Here is a 26,764-nt window from a genome sequence, read left to right as displayed (position 1 = left end):
CTATTTGCCACAGAAATTCTTGGCCACCCCGTTTGGGGCATGCCCGAACATAAGTTTATATATCTGTATAAGAGTATATATATATCGTATACTATAGGGATACATTTTTGATACATATTTCATTTGATTTGCCCGCCGGCTGTGGGTCTTTGTTTGGTTCAGTTTGTGTATCTTGTATCTGCTGCCTGCGGATCTGGGTTAGCAGCAAGGAACTGACAATATTTCGCAATTGGCAAATGCCAAAACAAGAATGAGGAGGTAACAGCAAGGTACTAACAATGTAAGACAAGGCTAAGCATAGTTTCGATGGCTAGAGTGGGCTAAATGCGAATAATATGGAAATGTCTTATAGATTGGCTTATGCTAATTTCTGGGAAATTCCTCAAAAGGCAGTTGTTAGCTGAAGAAACAAGGAAATCATGATAGATCATTAATACTCTATCATAGCTAGTATTCATTTTAGTTAATGAATCCAGAAGCTATTTACATAGTATATGGGGAATATTTAAGCATAAACACTTTATCAAACTTTGCATTCTTTAGTCTCTGATTAAAAGGTTCAAAACCAAAACAAAAACTCAACCACTTTCCTTTTGTTTTGACTTTTTAGCTCGTTTAATGAATGGTGTCTGCCCCTCTCTACTTCTATATGTGCGAATGTGTGCTTGTAATCTATATAGATAGCCACTAAGTGATATTTATTCACTTTGCATAATGAATTTTAGAGCCCCCCGAATAGAAGACCCCCAGACTGCTGACGTGTTGCCACGCAATTATATCGAGCGGTAATGAAAATACTTTTGGGTAAGAGACACAATTTTTTTTTGGTTTTTGGGTGCCACGCGGAACAGCTGGGCGGGATTACACGATTTTGTTTGATTGACTCACCCGGCTAAACTTGGCCCGTGACGAGCTCTTGTCCTTCATCTCGAATTCACTATCGCTATCTACGACTACGCCGGGATGATGGTGCTGGATGCTGCCGGGATGGTGACCGACTAGGGCGCAGTCCTCGATACCGGAGCGTTGCAGCTTGTTGCGATATTTGCGCATATCATGCTTGGCCGGATGGTTGTAGTCCCGCGGATCCTTGGGATCGTAGCCCCGGATCAGGCCCAGTTCGTTGGCCTCGTCGTTGAATTCGCCTGAACTGAACTCGGCCTCCTCGTCCTCGTCGGAATACTCAGCAACGCGATCTGCGGAACAAGATTACCATATAAATATATTATATCTGTATATAAGTATCTTTTGGATAAGTAATGGCAAACTCGTATCTCTGTATAAAACTAAGATAAACGCTTTTTGCGTTGTTATAAACTGTTGCAGTTTACGACAGGCTTGTTTTGTACAATACAAATGGGTTAAGTGCCGAGCCGAAACCGTTAAAAACCTATTTCGTTTTTAAATATTCCTTTACACATTCTCATTTAATTGCTATTGATGTATTCATCTACTATTGTATCACACGTTATTTAAACAGTTTAACAACAAAAACTTTTTTTCTCTTTAAACAGATTAACAAAGTTTTGCTTTACTTTAAAAAGATCATTTTTATATCTCTCTCTCTATATTTATATAGTATTTTTGTTGTATATTTTATATTAATCATCACCAATAACGGTAAACATTTCACTACCTTTTTACAGTTAACTGCGTTTTTCATCAATTTGAAGATTAAACGAAAGGCACGTCGTTTTTTCCTTGTTTTGTTTCGTAAATTAATCACAGATATCACGGTTGACTGTCTTTTTAACAGTTTTTGTTGTTTTTTGTTTTGGCTTTAACTACGCCCGATTTATCTGTTCATCTCCCGTATTATTGTTATTATTATTATTATTATTTTTGTACTTTCTTTCCGGCGCTTCTTTCTCTTCTTCGAGTGGCGAGTGTGTGAACCGCTGAGCGTTTGTCAGTGAAATGAATGAATTGCTCGGAGCTCGGCACGTTTTGTGCACTTGCGATGAGTAAGAGAGAGAGCGCGGGAGAGTGGGGCCAGTGGGAGAGGAAGAGTGGGGTGCTGTGCTGCCACTTTGACTTGTTTAAGGCTAAATATAGATCAATCATATATACTGTTTATATGAGATATTGGAAAGGAACATATTCTTGTAGACATACAAAAGATGAGTAATTAGAACTAAAGACTAAATAATGGGATTAGCAATAGATCTTAGCTTTTTTATCTATTACTTTAAAATCTAGCTCTTTTTACTTTGAAATTCTGCCAGCACTAGTGCAATGACAGTGGGAGAGAGCGGGCGCTGACAGCAACAACAACACCTGCGAGCAACGAGAGAGATGAGCTACTCGCGCACCAAGAGAAATTACTCAAATCAATATGGAGCAATTGAGGGAGACAAACAAACGTGCGCTTCGATATATTCCATTATATCGGAGCACACAGGCCGTCACACGTGGGCTTATCTATATATGGGTCGCTGTTCGATATTACTAAACAAGTGTCAAAAGCTCACTGCATGGGAAATGCTCATTAAAGCTATTTTTACGCCTCGATTCGGGCAATTGAACTAAAATGTTAGGTATGAAGTGGGTGTAAAGTGGGAATAAAACGAGGGGAAGGGCTTCCCAATGGGATTTACTTAGGGAGAGCAAGATGGCACCTACTCAATCAGCTCATCGATTATATATCCAAATGCATACTGAATATAGGGAATCGAATTTAATTTTAGGCCACTTAAAAATTTAATGATCTAGTGTGAAAAATCTTTATCTTTTAGGTACAAAATATGAATGTGTTTCTGTACATTGTCTGAAGGTACTTCATAGAATATTAAGTGCTTATTATAATGATCAGGTACTTGAAGTTCTGAAATTTAAAATTTACGCAGCAATTCCTGTTGATCTAGAATTATGGAGCATGTACTTTTTGTTGATCGTGTGAACTAGTTTATTTAGAGTATAAAAAAAGAGCTTTTCTCACACTCGCTCATATCGGGCAAGTACATTGTTTGCGATAAGATTTGTGTCATCGCCTTCTGATGTCACTTGTTGCACTCCGATTCCCATTCTGATTCCGATTCCCACTCCCATTTCATACAATTTCCACTTCATTTTCGAAAACCGGCTACCACTTCCACTCCCGTTTTCAGTTCATTTCAATTACGATTCTCATCTGTTTTTATACCCAGTAATCAAAGATTTCAAGGGTGTTCTGCACTTGTGGATTTTATTATTATTTAATTTATGTATGCAGGAACAAGTTCTAATAAATTTTATAGAAATATTTCTATGATATCAACGCTTATCAATTCTTGGTAATCGATAAAATGGGCTTAGCACTCTTGTTCTTAAAAATAAAGCATTTTTATTAGTCAAGCCCATGTACAAAATCTTATCTAATATTATACTTCAAGTTTTCTTTGCTTGGAAACTAAAAGAAACGTGCCTACCCTCTAATCTGACAAAGAGATAGAAGTAAATGTTTTCTAAAGTAAAACTCTTCCATGATCTTTTATTTATCAGCCAACTATATAGCCTATTCTGTGCTATATCTAAAGGATCCCATCTCTTATAAACTGTTTAAGAGGTATTTTAATATTCGAGGTTCTTTAACTACACCGCTGCTACTTGTTTTGTTTGTTTATTTGGTCGCATGTTGCGCCGTCGTTATCATTTAGCCAAAGCTATTCACCGGCCGGTTTCTGTAGTCTGTTGTCTACGCGAGAACCGAAAGAGAAAGAGGGTAAATAGGTGGGTGTGGGCCGTGGACTGTGGGTGTATAGTTGGCGGTACGTCTCGGAGACTCTCGTATCTGGGTATCCATCGCGTGCTAGGCGGTGCTAGTGGATGAGCTATGAGCTATTCTCTTCAGTCTGTTTTGATAGTGTGGGTGCAGAGCAAACTCCGGTTAAGTGTAACTTTTGACAGCCTCAGAGCCCGTTAAGTGATAAGTACAGGGAATGATTAAAAAGCGGGCACAGAAAGGTACTGAATGGTGGAACTCTACGGGGGATAGAGTGGCTTGGGAAAAACTGCTGGCAGCGATGATTAATTGGGCCAAAGCAGAAGCTGCATTCCAGCTTATTGACTATTATACGGATCCCCATATTTATCTTTGCCCGCTTTGCGTGTTGGTTAAAAAAAAAAAAGGAGAAGAAGAAAATGGAAGTTTCCTTCTTGAGGGCAATTATTTTGTTTGTCTTCGTTGTTGCAATTACGCAGACAAGTTAATGACGTCTCTCCCTGGCATTGTTTTACTGTTTTCCATTCTTTCAGTTTCTATTCCTTTATAATTGCATGCAATTCTTAAACACTTTAATGACCTTTTCCCTGTCTGGGGACTTTGGCCACGCTTCCAGGAAGGCAAGTGAATATAATGCACACACTTTGGTTCAAGGAATTTCCACGAAAAGTGTTTTCCACATGGGAGAAGCAAGGCAAGACAAGTAAACAAAGGCCAAGCAAGAGAGACAATAACAGCAGACAAAGTGTTGCCGAAAGCTATGGAAGATGTGTCATGGGCAAAGCCCTCGTTTCAGCACAGTCCACCTCAGTCTCCATTAACACCACCCTCCCAACCTCCCTCAGAAACATTGGGATTCTTATTCCCAGTGCTACCCTCACCACAACGCACATTCACATCCCACGCTTTGTTGGTGCCACGCTGCGTATGAGTAATGAAAACCGTATTGAAAAGCGACGAGCGACATTGATTTAGTGTCTGTGCTCTCTATATCCATGCAGGAGGTCGGATAAACCACAACAACAACAGCTACCTATAGTAACAACAAAAACTGAATTCAATTTGAAACAATTTTCCGACTTTTAGATACTTCGTGTTAAAGTAAAACCATGAAAGTTCTATATTTTACCACAAATTTTCTACAGTTTCGACTTTCTATACAGAATTTCTGAACATTAGCTAGGTCAGCTGAAAATATTAAAATAAATATATTATTGCAAAAACACAATACACCCTTGAACCGAGAATCAAGAGCCGGGTAAACAAGCCAAGAGGAATAGCAAACTGGCACAAAAAGGCAATACATTGGTTTGACCTTGGCCAGCACACGAATCTTGTCATTAGATGACAGCCAATGGGGTGGTGGTGTGAGGCGTAGGAGGAGGTTGTTGCCTGCAGAAGATGATAACAAGAGGGGAAAATAACAACAGCAGCAGCAGCAGCAGCGTGGAAGTGAACAATGTGGATACTCTCGACATAATTTACGCATTTCGCCATTAACCACTCAATGGTTAGGGTGCACACTATATATATATATATATATATATATCTGTAGGGGTGGCTCTACGGTCATTAGAGGCGCAAAACAGCCTCCCTATCGTGCCACCTTTTTGCCCGCCCATTCCCCTCGTTCCATGTCACTTCTGCAGAGCGTTTATCTCTGGCACTCAAGGACAAATGACTTAATTCCTGTCGTTGTGGAAACGGCACAGAAAAAAAAAAGCTGTCGGAGCTGTCATCAGCAGAAGCTTCATAAGAACGAGAATACGATGAAGACCGGGATGCAGCAGTAGCAGTAGCAGCCGCAGGCTGAGCAGGACGTGGGCGTGGCATTACCCTCTACATAAATTATAAGTCCTTAATCGATGGAATAGGGACACACAGATGGGACCAGGAATCACAAGTTTTTTGATTGATTTCCTTTTGGTCTTGAGAGTTATTTATGGATTTCATTAAGTGAACAACCAAGGGCTAGAAAGATGAAGAAGATGATTAGAGTTCATTTTAAGCAATCCAATTGGTTGGGATTTAATAAATATTTAACGACAGAAGAGGAAACCTCTAGGAAAGGTATAAAAACTTAAGAACTTATTATTTTCATTTTTAATTCCATTGAATTCTCAACTGTGTTTAAAAGCCGCTAAAGCTTTCACCGCTCTTGGTGTTATTACCATTGAAAATTAATGAACCAAACACTCCGATTAAAAAACTAATAAAACTTTTATGAGTACTTAACGAGTAGTACATGTACATATCTATTTAAACGTTTTCTCTTGGTCCTTTCAAATTTCCGTAAACTAGGCTACTGTGTTACCAACTTACACAGGGCTCTTGTTTTTTTGGTTTGCAGCCGTCCCCTTGCCACAGTTTTATGCCATCGTTATGGCCATGGAAAATTCATCATCCCAATACCCCTCTTAAAAATCCACCCACCAAAACAAGTTCCGCTGGTCTCGCAGCTCGTTCAAGGAGCGTCCGACTGCTAATGGTGCCCGACTCGGCCTGGCACCTGCGGGCATGGATGCGAACGGGTGCGCGGCACTTTGGGAGTGTATGTCGGAGTGGGTGGGTCTGGGACTGGACTGGGCGGAACGGGGCGAGGTGTGCTGCTGGTTGGGGCATATTCAACAAGCAGCGACAGCAACAACAACAGCAAACAGCCCTGCGGCAATCAGGCACACACCTACACCCACACCACACGTTAAAAATATAATATTACTTCCATATTGTCAACAAAGATGGCTCCAAATTTTGTTATTTACTTGAATAAATCTGAGTAGAAATGATGAAAAGAATCAACCCCAGGCTATTGAACTTGGAATAAAAGGTTGCCTTCGAGGACTTAAGTTGCAAAAATGTAAATGACCAAGAATACCTACGAAAAACTAGGATTTAAAGATTATTTTCAAAGACATTTTCCCCCAGTGCACTTTTCCCCTCTACCAGCGACGACCTCTTCACCCCCGGCAACAAGAACAAGAACAGAATGCCATCAGCAGCGCTTTTTGGAGGCCGGATCGCATAAAGAGAAAATCAATACACCAAATTGAGGTTGAGGCAAAAAGGTTTTCCTCGCATTGCCCATGCTCTCTGTTCTGCTTTTGAATTCCATTTTTGCAAATTAGAAAGCGAGACCCAAAGTAATTTAACAGAGCTGTCTGTATCTATATCTACTAACCCTTCCCCTTCTGGGCTATAACTAAGTTCATTTAGCTCGGGTTCAAGTGCTGACCCTCACTATATGGGACTGACTGTCACTGCCAACGGAATGGTTTGAAAACAGGAGCCAAATTCTAGGGCCTTGGCCCATTGCCAAGTGGCCAGCGACAGGCGAACTTCTGATGGCCACCAGCTCATCGTGTTGGGGATATCCCCAGTTCCCAATCCTCGGGGTGTGCCAAAGAGAATACTGGCAAAGGCATGATTTATGACCAATGGAGTTGATTTACAGTCGTTGAGTTGGAAGGGAAAGTAAGTTTGGGTGTATGAAACCAAAAGTGGGTATGGAGTCTGTTCTAGTTATAATATTTTGTTAGTTTAAACTTTGAAGAAATACCCTAGGAAGAGTCATACCCCTTGCTAGGGTATACCAATTTAATGCTTTTATCCAACTAGTTTGACAGCCACCATGCCACCGATCAGTTTGCCATTAGAAACTGCAAAAGTTTGGACCGGAAAAGAAAAACAACAAAAAATCACGTTGCAAAGATTCAATTTTGCATGTCATACATATTTCATCAGCCGGGCCAGGTTAGAGGTGAGCAGCACACGGGGGTTGACCTTTACCTTGGCCCTGACCGAATGACGTGAGAACACTGCAAATCTCTCTATATACCCCATCATCCCCTCAAGGAGGACGGCTCAACAGCTTAACTACTGCCACACAGGAGCAGCCCTCGGTGCCCTTTTCCATTCATCCATCGCATCTTAAATGGCCACTCCTTGGCCCCCCCAACCACTTTAATTTGATTTTATTTTCGTAGGGCCCAGCAGAGCAGATGTTGCCGATGGGAAACCGCATGGTAAATGAGTTTTCCACTAGCTCAACGCTATTTTCATAATTGAATTTCCTCTCGACGCATAGAGCTCGCTCTTTTCGGTTCGCACGCCATTCTCTTGTCAAACAGAAATAGCTGAAAAATAATTTCAATTAGATTGCCATGGATGAGGCCACTGTTGCCATGTTGCCATGTGGGGCCGCCTTTTCACAGCCCCAGCCGTGGGGAGAATTCATGGCATAGATTCTTGAAATGCGTGTCTCTGACGTCACTTCTAGCCACCTAACCCTGCCCTGTCCGCCCCCTTTCACATTGTTTCACAAGCAATTACCATAAACATCAGCTCAAATTTGAAGCATCATCTGATCTCGGGACAGCCACTCATCCGTCATGGAGTGAAGCAGAGTTGGTGCTTCAATCTCCTGCCTCCCCCACACCGCCACCACCTTGGGTCATTAATTGCCCAGTTTGCGTCATTAGCACTTCTCTAATCTTGACTGGGCATGGGCCTGGGCCTGCGACTGGGACTCGTGGGTCCATTTATTTGTGTTTTATGGATTTGGCAATAAATTCTTTAGCACGCTTCGGTTCAGGGAATGCTCATGGAAGTGTAGAGTCCGGTGTAGACACGGGACATGGTCGACATGGGACACTAAAAACCACAACTATAAACTATACATAATCTTGCCTATCAGATAGATGTATTTATAGCAGTTAAGACTGCTCCCTAGTGATAGGTGTATCCTTAGAATACTAGCCAACTCACCTGCCAGCAGGACGCTGTTGTTGTTCTTATTGTCATGGTCAACTGGAATGGAAGAGACTCTTTCGGCACGGAGACAGGCCACCACAGTGCCCGGTCGGCCATTCTTCCCGGAAGCGGTTAGCTCGATGATCATGTCCATCGATTTCTGGAGCACTGCGTCCATGCGGATGATGCCCTCGGCCAGCGTTTTGTAGCCCAAAATGGTGCGTGATTTGTATTTCTTGCGGCGTTGCAGCAAAATAACCAGTCTGAAGATGACAGAAAGATATATATCAGAAAATATATCAGATATTTTATATAGATCAATACCCACCTATTGCCATCTCTCTTGATAAAGTGCGGATACTGCAGGCTGAAGTGCAAGTCCAGCTCGGTTTCCGTCAAGGGCACAGCCACGCCCAGTCCGCCACCAGTTCCTGCACTGCCCGGAGTACCGGCACCCACGCCCGACATCGGAGAGTTGCCCTGCAGGGAAGCGGATGAGGTTAGGGCAGAGCCGTTGATGGGTATCTCGTGGCTGCGCAGCGTCCTCTTGGAGCTCTGCATCTTCACCGCTAGCGACAACGAGGTGGTGTCACCCGGCAGTGGGGTCAAGATGGACAGACGTGTTATTGTCAGCGAGCAGAGTCTGGAAAATGGGAGGGAAAACATCTTGGGTTAGTTTAAAATCAAAAAAGTTAAAGGGGGAAGGAGTTGTTTTTAGCAAGAGGTTATTGGATTTGCAAAAGATACTTCTGAAAGGGTTGGATATGGATTTTAAAATATAGTTTTTCGATATTAAGTAAGTTAGCATTAGCTATCTTCTTACTCAAAATAGACTACAAACTGTAAAAGATAAAACCGAAAGAGCTTCATTCTATAAAATCTTTGATGATACCTTTTTCATGAGCAAATTTATGAGCTCAATCAATCTTAGATTCCCATCAACATTTACGTCCATTTAGTAAGCAAAAAAGAAACGAGAGAGAGAGAAAATGGAAATGAAAAACCTCGTTAAATGCATTTCCAATGCACTGAACAATCGATCATCGAAATCTAAGCAAGAAAACAATTTCACGCCAAGAGATTTTTCGTTGCAAGAGGCCGGGAAAGCGAGGCAGAAAAATCAAAAGTAAAATGCAATCAAGTAGAAAACAAAAGTTGTATAATGGAAAATGAAATAAAATAGAGGCGAAATGAAAATGCAGGAAAAGCGCATGCATGCGCCGAATGTCCGATGAAAACTGGAGAGAGACTGGAAAGACATTAAAATTAAAGTTTTCTCTTGTGCGATTTTAAAAAGAAAATTCTCTCTCTAGCCTCCCCTTGCTCCCTCTCTCTCTCTCTCTCTCTCTCTTAATTTTCAGCAAAGTCAGATGTAATGGCCATTATAATCGCTTATAACTAAGCCATAATGGAAATTGGATTTCAGTTTTTCATTTTCCTTTTTTGCAATGTCACAAGCAAACCGACGAATATAATTTTTTTCAACGTTTTTGGCAGCACAAGACAAAGTCCAGACTGTGTGTGTATGTATGGGTATTTATAATTTATTTCCTGATTAATTTCTGCTCCGTAATGCCCCCTCAGAGAAAGAGATTACGCACTCCGGACATCTTTTGTTGGAACTGCTCACTCATCTGGTCAAATCAGCGGGAATGGACTGAACAGAGTTGGGTGGAGTTGGGTGATCTTGGAGCACGGGTGCATCATTATTATCATCAACGAGAGGTATATAGTATGTATGTACGAGATGATATCCGGCTTGGTGGGGTGTGAAAGATATGCAAATGGAGCTGACTAAGCAGACAGCCGGATGACTCGACTTTCGCGGGGCGAGGCTGCGGACAATGGACAATGGACAGCGATGCAGATGGTGGTCTGGGATTGGGTCGAAACTATGCCCAGCCATTGATTGCCAGACAATGGCAACCGCTTATTGAGTTCCCTTGACCAGCCATCAAACATGCAGAGTAAATAATTTTAAATAAACAATTTGAGAAGCATTTAAAATGATTTCATATGAGAAAACCTCGCCTTATTCAAATATTTTATTAACTTAAAAATATTACTGAACATTCAGCATTTTCTTCCTGTGTAACTGCAAATATGAAAGCTCTTGGCCTGGAATGTGCAGAGGGGCCAAGTTCGGGTGCGTAGCCGTCGACATCGCGCAATTAATTTCTTAATTAATAATTCAAAGCATTCGTTTTGTTGCCTCATGCAAATTTCATTAACGGGGGTTTGGGTACGGCGGTTTACTAGGTGACAAGACGAGGACAGCTTTCATAAGGCAACTCAGACAGACAGTTCACGCAATCTAAAAACTTCAATGAACTGTTTATGGCGTTACAGAAATAAAACGCAAAATGATTAACAAGTTGCAAATATATAAATTAACCATAAAGAAAAGATATTGATAAAACCTTGATAAGGGTTAAAAAATATTGCAGCATTAAGCAGGCAAAGAATATTGGTCATAATGAATACGTTTATTTTAATGTTTAAAAACTCATCATGAAATAATTTTTCAATAAACCTATAATATCAAATCCCATTAGCATTAACTACACAAGTTCCTAGAACATCCTCGTATATATTTCCGTATTTAGACAACACTTCCCAAAGTGTCATAAATAAATCATCAACCTTATCACGTAGATCACTCGGAATATCATTTATAATTACCAAATGTGATCAGCATTAGGAATGAGTCTTTCAGTGACTAACACGACTGTCGACTCAACTCTCCCCCGATTGAATCGATCAGATCGGAACCCCCATATCTCCCCCCGAAAGAGCAATACCATCCAATCAATTTGATTTGCATGCACTTGACATGGCATGTTCGCATTGTTTGTTAAAAATAAGTTGACATTTTATTGTTGTTCTCGTGTCGTCGTCTTGGGGGTATATTTTTAAATGTTTATAAGAAATCGAGGGGCGCGTTTCGCCTGTACTCGCTGCCTTTACATTATTTGATTTTTATTTCTGCCTTTGCCAAAGTTTGTTTGTTATTTGTTTTCGTCTGGGCAATGTCATTGACTGGTCGAGTTTTTGAAAAAGCAAACAAAGCTTCGCTTTCAGGTTTAAAGTTGTGGGTTCTTACCTTCCTTCCTTTTTTTTTGTTCGTTTACCAATTTGGCATTACGTTTTCGGCCATTATTTTCTTTGGTTTTCGATTGTCATGGTTTTTTTCATCTTTTCTTCATGAACCTTTTTTTTTTGTGCTCTGGTCATGAATGACACACGTCGAATGCTGCCGGAAAGCATTTTCTTATATATTTTTTTTTCGCTTTTATTCGCGTCTTTATCTGCCTGAGTGTCTGCCCCTGAACCGCCAACCTCCCCCGACTAACCAATCTTTTCTTTCCAGTTCATCGTACCCCAAGTCGCGAACAATGTTTTCTTTGTTGCGAAGGAGCTTTGATAAATGACCAATTGAGGTAGCGGACAGCGGACAGCGGAGAACGGACACTGGGCATCCATATGAATTATGGCCTAGGGGATTGATTGGCTGATCCAATGGATAATGTATTCCTCTTCTATAGAGTAAAGCCTAGAAAAGCTACATAAAAAAAAATCACCTTGATAACTAGTCTTAATTGCAAATCAGACCAATTACCCGGTTAAGCACTCGACAAGCGCCGTGGTATTAATTACTTAATCATCAACTATGAGTATAAATAGTACGCGATAGCGGTTGTGTACTTGATAAGCTCTTTAACACCCCCTGCACCCACATTTTATGGCACAAATAAAAGCACAAAAAAAAAGAAGGAGACTGGAAATTGAAACTGATTAGGGAGGAAAAAGCATAGGATGGAAATGCAAAGGCAAAATAGGCGAAATGAAAATGCTACATAAAAACAAATTGAGTCCGCAAATCGCCTCAATCAAGCTGAAAGCTGAAAGAGACGGAAACTGTGTCACTGGCGCAAGATTCCAGAGGCAGAGATGATCTTCTCCGCCGGTCCAGAGTCTCAATAAAGCTAAATATTTTGCTTGACATATTCGAGTGCCTCGGCTGAAATGTGAATTTATTTATGTTGATGAATGACGGCTCTTTGTCTCAGCAATTTATATATACTACCATCTAAAATTCGAGACTACAGACAGACTTTTAAAGAAATTATATAATATCATAATGAAACACCATTCTGTTTTAAGACAATGTGGCAAAAAGATTAAGTATGAAGTTAACATAACAAGTTAATTACTGGTAACTTAACCAGCATTCCCTCAGTTTAATATGTGGGAATGTGTGCCCTCTATAATTCCCTGCAATGTGATCAGCAAGTAGCACCTTTGACATCAATTCCGGCAATAAAACGACACTGCTCGCAAAAACGTTGCCCCAGGTTGCGTGATCGCGTTCATCACCCTCGCTCATCTCTCTTTTATTGCTGGGTGAGCTCTATATATAGTACATATTTCATATTTGCCAGTATGCGCTTTCTCGTTGATTAGCTGTTGTAAGTTGTGAGTTTGCCGTGAGGCGGCTGTTAACACCCCGGACAAATGGCGGACAGATAGACGGGAAGCCCGGCCTGTAACTGGCTATTTTGTTAACATGCTAATTTGCAGTTTTGTTTCCGCTGTTAAGTTATCCGTAGATTCGCGTGTAGCAGTTAGCAGTCCGTGTGAATGACGATGGCCCATGATGATGCTATGTGCCCAGCCATGATTCACAATGTAGTCAATATATAGTCAACTCTCGGCGGGGGCGACTACTCGTGGCTTGTTTAACTGCCGCCGGCGAGCCGTATGCAAATTGCACTTTGCATTTCCTGCAGCGACGACAAGTGTCTGTCTTTCGTAGACAACAAAGACTTGACCATATTACGGATCAAGCAGCCGTTGACAAAGAACGAGAGACCTGGCTGGATGATAGCTGCCCGTTCAGGGACAGCAATCCTCCCTCCTCCCCATGTCCAGATGTCAAGCTGGGAAAGAGCTCGACAAATCAGCAAATAGCTGTCATAAGATTATAACCACAAGTGGGTAAACCAGTATGGGGCCATGGGTCGAATGAGTTATACCTATGAGTGATACACGGCGTATGAGTGATGCAAGTTTAAAGAGGCAGAAACAATGAAAGAATTGTTATGCGTCAAATGATATTGCATCATACTTTCTAAGAAAGCAGAAAGCTACAAAAGAGGTGCAAAAATTATGAAATTTTTCAAAGAATCAGTGAACAACCTTTAAGATATTTCTTTTCCCTTTCAGCCAATACACCTAATCAATATCTAAAATCAAACCAAAAAAAACACTAGATAGCACGTGGAACTCTTTTAGTCACTCATTAATTAGGGAATCCCTAGAAAAAACACACCCAAAAAGGCCGCCAGGGTATTGCCAAAACCAAAACCCAAGCCCAAACCCAGACAAACATCAAATGCGGCCATCATCTAAGCTAGTTTATGTCATTTTGTCGCGACTTATGGGCAACTTTTACGGTTTCATTTAAGCGTGTTTTATTCGTTGTCCTTTATATTATTTTTTTCCTTGTATTTTCTTTTTTTTATTTTTGCATTTCCATTTCGCTGGGGAGCCGTTCGGTTGAGTTTTAGCAAGGATTGCGAGCATGAGTCACGGACGCAGGGTCTGGTTTTTGAGCCGCTGGTTAAATGAATTTAAGGCACGATACTGGATGAAAACCGGTTGAAACCAACGACGAGTGGGTGGTGTTGGTGCCGCCACAGAGTGCCCAGAAGTGGTTATGGATCAGAGGGGGCGCGGCACTGGCTCCTTGGGGGCGTTTAATTAGAGGGTTCCGAAAGTTTTCAGCCTAGGCATTACTTGGCGCCCGTCTGCCGGTGGCTTGGGTCATTGCATTATTGATCAACTGCATGCCAAATGCGTTGCCATCGGAAGTTTGCCGGAGTGCGAGCCTAACTTATGCATGCCAAACTACTTGCCACGACACCAGCAAGCGGCCACCTTAGAGGCGGCAGATCGGGGTGCTTTTAGTTAATTTATGCGAGAATTACGCAGTTCCCCTGACGGACTGACACACTGGCAAACTGACAAAATGACAAACTGACAGAGCTATGGACGAGACAATGCCCGGAAACGTACGGAGCCCAAACAATGGCAACCGAAGGCGAGCTGCAATTGAATTCGGAATGTTAAATGGAAATGTTTTTCGGGGACAGAGCCAGAGAAGCAGCAGCTACAGCCCTAAACGTTGTCCATTCAAATTCTAATAACCGAGTGTGTGGAATTTGGGATTTGAGTTTGTAATGCCAACAATACACTGCATAAAATATAGTTATTTAAATATAAATACTTCCATTTCTATAATTTATGAGGTAAGTAATGATATAATACCATAGAACTTAGTAATATTCTCTCTCCATTTAAAATTCTTTCAAAGTAAGTCTGTGTATACCTTAAAACCGAAACTATCCTATTAACAAAGATATAATTACAATAACTTGTTAGAAGCGAGAGTTCAGTAACCCTTTTGATAGTTAACCGACCCAGGAGAAGGTATGAAAATCGATGTAACTACCGTTGGTAATTTGCCACAATTATCAACTAAATGGCACTTTACGTTGGCGTTCTCCAAAGTCACAATAACAACAGCAACAGCAACAAGCTCGACGTCATATGGCTAAAGTGGGTGTGGCCAATGCACTACCACCCACCCTCCCAAACCAAAAGCCCATGTGTGTGGGGAAACTGCTGCAGGCCAACTAGGAAAGGTTACTCCGGTTCATTCACTCCACACAACCATATCGAATATATATGACACGAAGCTTATGGTCTATCAATTATTGAGAGGTGCCATCAAAAATATAGAAAGAAAATAGGAAATAGTTCAAGTGGCTGGAAGTCACACTCTTTCTTAGTTCTTTTTTCATTCTTAGTATAAATATTGTAAACATCGATTGGATTCCAGCGGCGTGGAATGCAGTCGATGTGTCTAAAAGCGGTTCGTAATTATTTTCACACCTTTTTCGCTTTTCCACTTTGAACACCTGAATCATTCATGAGTTTTACCCCCAAAGGGGGGGGGGTGGTGTATATAACACTTGGCCCGCGAGCTTCTAATCAATGGAAAACAGCGGAAAATGGCCAGCACAACGCGAACGTAAGTGACCTAGGATAGGTCAGCAATAAAGGAATTATTTAACGAGCAAGTGCAGAAATAAATCATAATTAATGAAGGTTTAATGTGGATATTCTAGCTAAAGAAACCTGTTTAGAAGATGATTGATAGTCACAACTTGATTGAGATACATTCCAGAAGGCAAAGCTATAAAGGTAAGACAATTAATTAATAAAAATGAAAGGTTAACCAAGTTTAGTTAATCTTTAATATAATTTTATGGTTTTTATTTACAGCCAATAAACGTAATGCATAAAGCATTTACATCACTCAACGAGAGCTTGTAAATTCCCTTAGCATATTAAAAATGTTTTGCTTGAGATACTTTCCATTCCCAGACTCTTTCCCGCACTTAATTGAAGAAAACAATTTGTGCAATAAACAGTTTTCAGCCTGACTAACTCTTGGCTGCTACTGCTCTCTCCGTTGCATTTTTGTTTTTAGTACACAGTCATAAGGAAGTTCATAATAAACTTCAGATTTCCTGCAGTTTTTCACAGCTTTATGGTAGAGCAAAACATGGCTTATAATATAATTTGCTCAACTCGGTGATTTCACAAATCTTCGGTAGCTTTTTTTATATTTTGGGTGTTTGTACTTGAAGCTTAATTGGTGAGGTTATGACGTGGCCTTTATGAGGTAATTAGCTGACATATAACACCAGCCATATAAGCTTATAATGCTTGGTGTGTGTGGGCTGATGAGCTCCCACTTGGCTACTAGCGATCGCGAGATGACTCAGTGTTGTCTTTTTTATTTATTTCAAATATTTATTTAAAATTTCTGCGAGCTGCTGGCGTTCCAATTGAGCGAACGCCGCCCTCTAAACTTTTATTTAACGAGCTATTGGCTGACATATTCCTATTATTATTTATTGTTTTTATTATTTGAAGATATTCCAAGTCGCCGCACAATTCGTTAATGACCCATATATCATATGACCCGCTCTCTCAGTCTCACTCTCAGCCGCACACACAACTCGATTTTTCTCAATTTTCCCTTTTATTTCCCCACCGCCACTGCTGCCGTTGCCTTTGAACATTTCTGCGGCTTCAGATTGGCTTCGACTTCATGGTTAGAAAAGCAATTTGCCAATGCCATTCGATTGATTGCATAAGGTATAGATGCCATAAGCTGACCGAATCCATCAAAAGCACTCGCCCTTGTCTGGAACCCTTAAGAGGTTTAGTACTAGCACATGTACTAAACAAAAATCACCTTTTTCTTTTAGTTGATTTAACTATAAAAGCTTTTATCGCCATAATTAAATATTTCCACATGTCCACTGACAAAGTGTGTCAAGAATGGTCTCTCGAGTTCATAAATAATCAAGACAAATTTGATAATAAATTAAACTATGCCGGCCTGACGCAAATTGTTATATTTTTGAAAAGATATAAATAAATTGGAAATGTTTTCTTTCTGCTTGTTCCGCCCTCTGGAAAATCAAAACCAAACCCAAGAAACTGACATTAATCCATAAGAAAATGTGTACAAGGTGGCAGACGACGAACCCAGAGACCCACAGAGAGAGAAAAGGGCCAAAAGCGATTTAAACGACATTTTCCAAGAGTCAACAACAAGAAAAGTGAACGACACTACACGTTGAGTTAATAGCCGCCCGGCCGCACCCAGAATCGAGAAACTTAAAGTGTTCTCAGCTGGAGAGTGTAAGGCAAGCCAATAAAATTAACCAACGACTGACACTATCTGAAGAAAAGCCCTCTTCCGAGGTACTCCTCCTCCCCCCTGCCTCCAAAAAATCCAAATTGGACGCTGCGTGTGGTCTGAAAACCCAGCAGGATGTGGAAGCCAACACAACACACCTCCCTGGCAACTTGTTTGGCCGCCCATTTCTCATTTTAATTGCATTTTTCTGGCCAATATTTTAGTTTACAGTTGGTAGTACAAGTACAGGAACAGGAATCCTTACTCGGGAAATTGAGTAATCAAATTGGGAAGTGCTGTAAGTTCTTTTAGATATTTTAATTAAATTAAAATATGTAAAGGGTGTTCAAGATACCTAAAAGTTATTTTAAATGCAAAATGAGTCATGCAAATATAGATACTTGCTAAGTTTAGTGACAGATTCTATATAAGAATCAGTAAATTAAGTCCCCTATTCTATTCAAAGACAAGTCCTACATATTCTTTTAACAATCTGCATACCTATTGATCAGTGAAAATTGTTCGTTTCTTCGGAAACCCACTGTATAACCATAAAATTGAAAATTATGATCTGTTAGAGCGTGCTCCGGCTTATGAATACTTTGCTTTTGTTTACAGTCGTGTATAAATATAAGATAGATATACAGACACACCGATCTGATCTATATGCAGGCATAATGCCACGAGATATAAACAATGAAAGCCTTTTGTTTATATCAAGCAGCCGCGAAATGAAGAATTCCACAGATATATTCCAATTTTTTAATTGCCAAAGGCCAAAATGAGTATAAGTAGGTTGGTATTCTCAATGGGTAAATCCGACATTCCTTCGAGGCCAAGACATATGGATTTAAGGGGCAGTACAATGGGAATTACCCAATTGATGAGTCAGTTGAAAAGGAAATATAGGCCATTCTAGTCATATCACTAAAACTTTAAAGGGAAATTAAATGGAAAATCATTCTAGCTTAGCTTACTAATTATCAATAACCCTTTTTGGCTGTGAGAGATTAACAAGCTGAGTAACTTTCTACGGATAAACTTCTCACTTTAACGTGATTAAGAATTTCGTGGAAACATTCTTGGCAACAAAGAAGTCTCAAAGTATTTCGTCTTTCAATTATAATTTCTCGTTAACGGAAGGAGATTACACAAATCGGTTTAAATACTTTCTGTTGCCAAGTAAGAGCCAAGCCAAAAGTCAAAGTTGCTCAACTCCAACGTTAGAATAAAGCTCGAGCAGAAGTCAAAACCGCAACCAGCAACCTCCCTTACCTTCCAACCTCCCCGTTAAGCCACCCACAAAACTGGGGCTCAACCACGAACTGTGTCAAGTGACTCGCTGAGAAGCTGCCACTCGGCTACTTGCTACTCTTAAACCGCTAACCCCGGTCGGTCTCTTTTTTTCAGCCAAAGTTCAACATTGGCAAAGTTTTTATGTTAATACGCAAACTATTAAACTACTTCTTCTCGTATTTATTAATGAGAATCATCTGCCGGAAATCGTGTCAAGCTCTGCCACTTTTCCCTTCACAGTCGGCCACTTAAATAGCCAACCACTCAGCCGCTCCAATTCCATAATTGTCGCAAAAGTGGCAACACAAATCGTTGAAAACTTTTTCAACTTATATACCATTTTTTTTTTTGGCAACGAATTTGGACGAAAAGAAAACCGAAAATAGATATAATGAAACCTTTCACTTTCAAATTGCGGCTTTCTTCGTATGTGACTCATCCGAAAACCACTTTTGCCATTTGCCGGCACGAGACCAAAACTAGTTAAATCCCAATTCGATCAGAGATTGGCCAGAGATCTGCAGATGACCGACCCTCACACCGCGATCGATTCACACTTTCGGCTTAATCAATGTGTTTTGTATTTGCATTTTTCCTTATTCCCCTTTGGGTTAACAGCTTTGGCCAACATCCGATCCGATACGCATACGTAATGTATGCCATGAGAGTCAATGGGATTACCTCATAAGGGTCGTTAATGGATTCACTGAAGATCGATTCGTAGCCGGGGTCTGATAAGCCATTCCATATATTATTTTTCAAAGGCCCCTCTCTCTCTCTCTGATGGCTTTATCAGCCATTTGATTCAGTTAGATGTATTTGATATTAATGCACTGCCACTGAATGGCTTTGTTAACTCGAACACTCATTTATATATTTGTTGATTTTACTCTTTTACATTAGTACCTACAAATTAGCAATCGAATATTATGAGTTTTGAATAATATTTACTTTCGATTAGCACAATCTTATAGGTGAAGTGTGTTTGAATGTTTTTAATTGATAACAAGAGGAAACGCTATAGTCGAGTGCCGCGACTATAAGATACCCGTTACTGTTTTACACAATTTTAAAATATTAATTTTGCTAGTGGAAATTCACAAGGCGCCACCTATTGTCAGAGGAAGTATGTTGAGTATGCTTATAGTGACGTCACTTCCCATGTGAGGCCTTATAACCTTAATTTCTTCATAAATAGCGCAATAATGTTCCGATTTGAAAAACCTTTGGCAAATCGATAGATATTAACAGAAATAAGTTATACAAGGTCAAACAAAGGCATTCATAATAATATTATAGACGCCACAGTTTTCCGCGGTTTGTAGGCGTTAGAGTGGGCGTGGCCTAATGCAACTTCGTGGCAAGTTGCAGAGGCATCTACTAAATATGTGTTTCTAACAAAATTGTGTAGCTCTTATAGTTTTTGAGATTTTTGCAATTTTGGTTTTTCGGATTTTGTGGGCGTTAGAGTGGGCGTGGCTTGATCGGAAAAAACAATTCGCATTGGGGGCATCATAAAAACCTACATGCTTAATCCGAACTTTCTATTACGAATAGTTACCGAGATATCAGCTTTTCTAGAAAATCCGAAAACCGTCTTTTGAGCCTTGTGGGCGTATGGGTGGGTGAGGCCGGATAGTAGTACTACTATAAGATGCGCTGTCATCTAAAGATTATACTTTCTGAATTTCAACTTTCTAACTGCAATAGTTCCTATGATTTCAGTAATTTTAGTTTTTTGCGATTTGTGGGCGTTAGAGTGGGCGTGGCAGGATGCTGTAATAAACTTGCGCTGTCCCGGGACCTCAAGAATCTTCATGCTTAATCTCAACTTTGTATCTGCTATAGTTCCTGAGATCTCAGCGTTCATACGGACGGACGGACGGACGGACGGACGGACGGACGGACGGACGGACGGACGGACGGACGGACGGACAGACGGACATGGCTCAATCGACTTCGCTATTGATCCTGATCAAGAATATATATACTTTATAGGGTCGCAAAAGCTTCCTTCTATCTGTTACATACTTTTCAACGAATCTAGTATACCCTTTTACTCTACGAGTAACGGGTATAAAAATCAAGGTGTTGTGGCAATGTCTTATGTGAATTTTAAAATATTTAATATTTCCATTTTTACATCATTTTTAATGGATATTTTTACATTCTTTCTATATATTCATTGAGTGCTTTTGTTAATAATTAACTTAGCCCAACTTTATCTAATCGATTACACTATCATAGCCCATCAATTGTTATTACATATAGGGGATAGTAATAGAGCGATTAGATTACTCACTGTTAGCTTGTATCAAGCTTTGTTAGCTCTATTTTGGCCCCTAAATCTTGCCTCTTTAATGCCACATCTTTGTATGTATCTGCTGTTAGCCTGCTCAGTGCCAAAATGAAATGCTGGGTCAACAGCTTATAATGCATGGGAACAAAGGCTGGGAAACTGCACACATAAATCTCCCTAACCTGGCCACCATTTCATGGCCACCGGAGGAAACCACTCCAGGTTGAACAACTTTCCATGTTTCCATTCTCTCCGTGGGTAAAACCTGCCCCGCCAACGCCTTGTTCTGGTCTTTTCCTTTCTGCTTTCCTAGACGGCGTACTTTGTATGCTAATAAATTGCACTTTTATGAACAGCTTTCGATGGAAGGCACTATCTACAGCTGGGTGCTGGTGTATGTACAGTAAAACTACTCTATATAGAACTTCTTTACTGTTTAATGATTTTTTACATCCCTTAAACAACTTGAGAATTAAGGTTTCTAATTTCTTTCAATGAAATGTGAAATGTGGTTTGAAAATTCTACAAATTTTGGGTTAAGTTTAATTTGCAAAATAAACAAGCTAGTAGGAAATCAAACTGAAAGAGACACCCAAACTAAGGAATCTTCTTAGGGAGTTTCCCCTATGACCAAACACACATCCACAGATGCAGATCGAAGAGCCGAAGACGGGGTGAAGGTACCATGGGTCTGAGGCGTACGATTTATGCAGCTGACATCCGCAGCTCGTTTGGCCTGTCTGCTTTTGGCCAACGTGGAACTTGGAACTTGGGGGAGCGGAAGTTTTCGCCAACTTGCTCGTTGTTTGCGCCTGTTATTGCAGTTGCTGCCGCCAACGTTGTTGTTGTTGCTCCCGTTCGTGTTGCCGCTGTTTGCGGTGATATTGCTGTTGTTGTTAGTATTCTTGTTGTTGTTGTTGCAACTCCACTTGGGCGCAGGTTGCCGGGCGAGTCAACAAACTTGACGTTGACATGCCTGGACAATGTCGTGGTACTCCAAGTTTGCACATTTCCACGCCTGCACCGTCGCCTTCGCCTTCGCCATCGCCTTGGACACGAGAGCGAGTGCAAACAAAAACGTTAAGGGGGAAAATGGGAAAATCCAGTGCAGGCAGAAGCAGTTCGACCAACACTGGATGAGTCAACGCTCGGGAAAAGCTGGACAGGACAGGAGCCACAATGGCAAAAACAACAACAGACAGTCTTTGTTGTCGCGGAAATGAATTTTGCTTTGTTGTTAGGGTGGGGGCTGGCTTCCAACAGATTAAGGTTGGATATAAACTACATTGATTGACGACCTAGGGGTTCTAGACTGCAGATCTTTAAAGGCATACTGCCTAGTGGAGGAGATTAAAGTCGGAAAAGTTGAAAGTTTATAAGCAATCAAATTAGACTTATCGTTTAAATTAATTTGTTAAGAATTTAAAGACTCTGTAAAGAGAAACTAACCACACTGATTGCATGTTTAGTACTTAATCCCCACCTGACTTGGTCACACAGATACATAGACCATAAGTTGGCATGTGATGCTGCCATACATTGAATTTAATTGACTTTCCTCCTGCTGCACTTTTCCATCGACCCTAATGACCAGGAGATTTGCCAGCTGTGGGCATTAACACGCCACCAACTCAGCTCAACTCGACTCGACACTCTACTTGGCTGGGGATCGCGGCTAATGCGCTTAGAGGCGATGCCACCAGATGCAGGGGAGGGCATCTCACAGCTCACAACATCTGGGCCCCACCTACCTCCATCTCATCCATCCACCATCGCTGCTGCACTAGAGAATTTAGGTCGAGGCTCGGCTTCTGGTCTCTGAAGGGGGCTCCTCTACATCACCCAAGGGGACTATTCGTTTTGCGGAATTTGGGTCAGTGCGCGGCGAACGCAACAGGAAATCGATTGGTTTTGGGTTTTGGGTTTCGGTTTTAGGTTTTTCGGGCTCATTTTCGGTCTAGCCGCCGCAGCCAAACAGTTAAGAAACTCGAGTGCTTGACCACTTTCTTTTCTCCCCACCCCCTTCTCATTTCTTATCTATTTTTCTTGTATTACAGTTTGTTTCGTAGCCAACTGATTGCTAAGGTTTTTCCACCGCCTACAAAGCTCTAAAAACTCCCACACCCGCCAAATGCCTCACACACCTGAATAACTGAATCATCGGTCATGGCCAAAAGCACAGCTGGCTGACTCGTAGCCGGTAATCTCGATGATGCACAGATGGCACGTTGGGACAGCGGAAAAGCACTGGCAGCATCTACAGCAGGAGTAGCAATGCCAGCGGAATAAAGTAAATCCCATTAAAATTGCACCCAGAATCAATTTGAAAAGCTATCAGCATAAATTGGTATACCCTTGAAAGAGACTTGGGTAAGTGGGGTATATGCGATGGGGGATTCAGTTGGTCAATAAAAGATAAACATAACTAAGAATATTTCAAGATTAATAAACATTTTAAAACTGTATCTTTGGGTAAGGATAAAGATATCAATGATCAGTATTAATTTCTTGAAATTACACACTTTTCCAGACATTTCTGGTCAAATAGTTTCTTAGGAATCATAGCAAACGAATCCCCTTCAATTACACCTAAAATATTTGTTTATAGAACTAAAGGGTATCCAATGAGCTAAGCATTCGAATTCCATTTAAACAAAGAGCTGAAAATTCAGTTGACATAACATTTCGGCATAAACAATAAAGGCAGAAATTATTGCCATTGAATGCAGTGAAAAAGCCAACGAAAAGGAATTCAATTTGTCAAACACGGACACTAATGTACTCGTACATGCAGAGATGCAGGTACATCATCGCCAAAAGATACAGATACAAGCAAAGAGATACATGTGATGCTGGGATGATGCTCTAGATATTGTTTTGGGTTCGTGCAAAATAAAAGAACGGCAGAGCAGATGAGCAGAAAAAAAGTTCAAGGCTAACATTTCGTGGGCAACACGCGCTACAGTGAAAAAAACAACAACTGCTGTCGCTTGTCGCGCTATAAATTCTACTTATAGATACAGATACAAATCCCCCTCCTCCTCCACGTTAGCAGCAGCTGGCACGATCGGCAGGCAGCACAGATACAAATTGGATCTGGGAAATATGTCACAGACATTTCATTTGGCTATTTTCGTTGGCTTTAAATTAATTTCTGGTAAAAACATTGGCGCAGTTTATAAATTACACGACCAACGATGAGGAAAACATTGCTGAATGTTTATCAGAAATCGAAAGACCGCAAAGTATTTCACAATTTATTTATAAACAAAGAGGCGCTCTCAACACTTAAAATACATTCAACCAACCTGAGCAAAAAACAGTACAAATAGGAACGGAAAGAGTCGCATAATGGAGCCATATCATCGAATCCATCAATCCATCACTCGACGTGTTCCACTTCCACTTGGGAACATGAAAAACATGAATGTTTCCTGTTGTAAAAATAAATCGAAACGAACCGCAAATAACAAAAATAACACAAACAACATTTTAACCGAACCTATCCCAAGTGCATTTTTATTACGTACCGCCGACGGCCGTCAGTCCAATAAATTATTTCTTAATGGCTGCAAATGCATTTCAATTTTCAGGTAACCACTGAAACTAACAACTGAACAAGCCACAAAATTTATTTTTAAGATAAGCGATGTGGCAAGGGAAGGATTAGTGTCATTTCAATTTATGATTTGCTTCCTTTGCCGATAGATAAGGAAGTGGAAAAATAGATTAAAAATGTAGGGAAAGTGTCCTTCTGCTGAAAACCTCTGATAAGAAACCTCAAATAATGAAATAAAGATTAAAAAATGGGGTAATGTGGAAAGGAATATCTGATAAAAATGTAAATAACTTAATATTCAGCTAAGGAAGTTTAAGTTTTAAATGTAATCACTTTTTTCTCTTCATTTTTGAGACAATACAATTACTATAATCAAAATCTCATAAACATTTAAACAAAATAACTGCAATAAAATGAATTTAATCCCTATTTCCTTCTTTAGTTCCAACACAGAATGTCTTTAAGAATGCTTCATGCTTTAGCAAAACCCCCTCTTAGTTTTATAGGAATATTAAATGAATTGCTGCGTAGAACAGTAGATAAGGATAATGTGATTCACCTCCATCCCTCTGCCGAATTGTTAATCAGAATGGAAAAAGTTTCATTTACTCGTATCTTCCATGAAACCAAATTAACAGCAAGGCAATTCTTGGCAGTCTTGGCAGGCAGGCAACTTTTCCGCAACCCTCAGACAAATCAGGCAAATTAAAACGAGATACACAGAGCAAACTTTGCCAAGGATAATTTGCTACGCCTCGAACTTGAATGCATTTCAGACCCTGACATTGCCACAGAGTAGAGCGTGTGGCTGAGTGCCTGCCCCCTTTTTATTCCTTTTCTCTCTGATTTGATTTGAATTTGATTGGTCTGACGGGTCAAGCGGAGTCGGATGAATCAGCCGAAGCAGACGGGTCACGTACGGCTGGCGACCGCAAGGAAAACTTGCGCTAATGCCGCGTGAGCCTTAATCAAAGTCTGGATATGCTCTACGTGCCACATTCAGGGGCAGATAAAATCAACATAAAGATACTATTTGCCCAGTGAGGTAGACAAAGAGAGAGAGGAAACAAGGAAATAGGAAATGTGACGACACACATGGTGCACGGGCATAACTATAAATTAAATTTACTTTCAGCTGCAATTAGCCAAAATGACATTTTTAATTAGCCAAGGGGAAAAATAAGTATGTACTAGCTTTTAGGCTTTCTGTTATGGTGAAAGTTTCGCCGCCTCCTTCTCGGTCGAAGAGTTCAAAGTTGATGACTGAAAAATTCCCAATTCGCTTGCTTAGCTTCAGTTTCTAATTATAAGCCAGCCAAGCGAGCGCATAATTATAAACAAACAAAAAACCAAAACAAAGACACAAAACTCAAACTCAAGCCCAAACTCAAAATGTATCCCAAAGATAAAACAGAGGCGGCGGCATCAGCGGTTTATGACCTTTCAACAAACCAAAAAGAAGCAGCCACCCAAAAAAAAAGTGTGAGGAGCCAAAAAGAAGGCGAGAGGAGCACATTTGGCCTTGGCCATCAAATATTTAGTAAATGCTTTCTCAGGCAGTCCTTCTGCACAGCGAAAAAATATTGAAAATCAATTTGGTTTTTTATTTGATAAAAATCAATCATTATTAACACGCCTTTGAAAGCTAATAACAAATTTATTTTTATCACTAGTGATCACTTATTAATTCGTAAATATTTTCCCGAAATTTTATTTTTTAATTTTTATTTGATCGTGGGCGTGTCCAAGGCTGTTTATATTTTAATGCCTTCTGCCCTTCTACTTGACCAGTTTATCGCCTCGAGAGCTCTTAAAATACACAAAAGCGATTAAACTCGGCCAAGAAGTGCGCCTTTGCCTTGCCTCTAATTTCTAATTTCTGCGACGCAGTGGGGTATCCGTCCCAATTATAGATTAATCTTTGTCCGGAGTCAACATCATCTGAGCCAAATTGGACAACGGCTGACTCATCCGTATGCAAATAATCCGCTAACTCTTATCAGCCAAAACAGAAGAACCTCAAAGAATAGCAGCCAGTGATGCGGCATTACTCATTTTGGGCTCGGGGTTACTGGGACAAAGGCATGCGGCATCAAGACGTGTGGAATGAAAGAAAGACAGCCAAAACAAACCCACTAAGCAAACGGGTTTTATTTTGCGAGATCATCAATGAAAAATAATAGGTTTTCTTCATAGATTGTGAAAATAATATTTCTATAATTTATGAGGGAATATTGGTGAGGGCTATCATATTTTTACTGCTTTGGGCAAGATCTAAGAACTTTTGGTGTCAAGTAAAACTTTAAAACACCCTCCAAACTAGCACAAATCTAATAACAAGTTGCACACCAAACTAAAATCCCCTCACAAATAACAATT

The 26,764-nt window shown here is 40.5% G+C and overlaps 1 protein-coding gene across 3 annotated transcripts in view; it reads right to left on the bottom strand.

The window, feature by feature from the left end:
* The window catches only part of LOC108116596 (phosphofurin acidic cluster sorting protein 2), a 36,685-nt gene that overhangs the window by 7,596 nt on the left and 2,325 nt on the right, over positions 1-26,764 (bottom strand). For 2 of the 3 annotated variants that reach the window (XM_017228547.2, XM_017228546.2), the window contains 3 exons: positions 8,778-9,092; positions 8,465-8,712; positions 889-1,196 (listed from right to left, as the gene is read on the bottom strand). In XM_017228547.2, coding sequence (XP_017084036.1) covers positions 889-1,196; positions 8,465-8,712; positions 8,778-9,092 — 871 coding nt within the window. Of the gene's footprint in view, positions 1-888; positions 1,197-1,636; positions 1,926-8,464; positions 8,713-8,777; positions 9,093-26,764 lie in introns of those variants that run through there. The other variant, XM_017228548.2, reaches the window with a different exon arrangement.

This window comes from Drosophila eugracilis, unplaced genomic scaffold (genome assembly GCF_018153835.1).
Source record: "Drosophila eugracilis isolate 14026-0451.02 unplaced genomic scaffold, ASM1815383v1 contig_75, whole genome shotgun sequence".
In the NCBI taxonomy this organism is placed as follows: Eukaryota; Metazoa; Arthropoda; class Insecta; order Diptera; family Drosophilidae; genus Drosophila; species Drosophila eugracilis.
The sequence above is the reverse complement of the archived record's forward strand: the minus strand, read 5'-3'. Positions and strand labels throughout refer to the sequence as shown.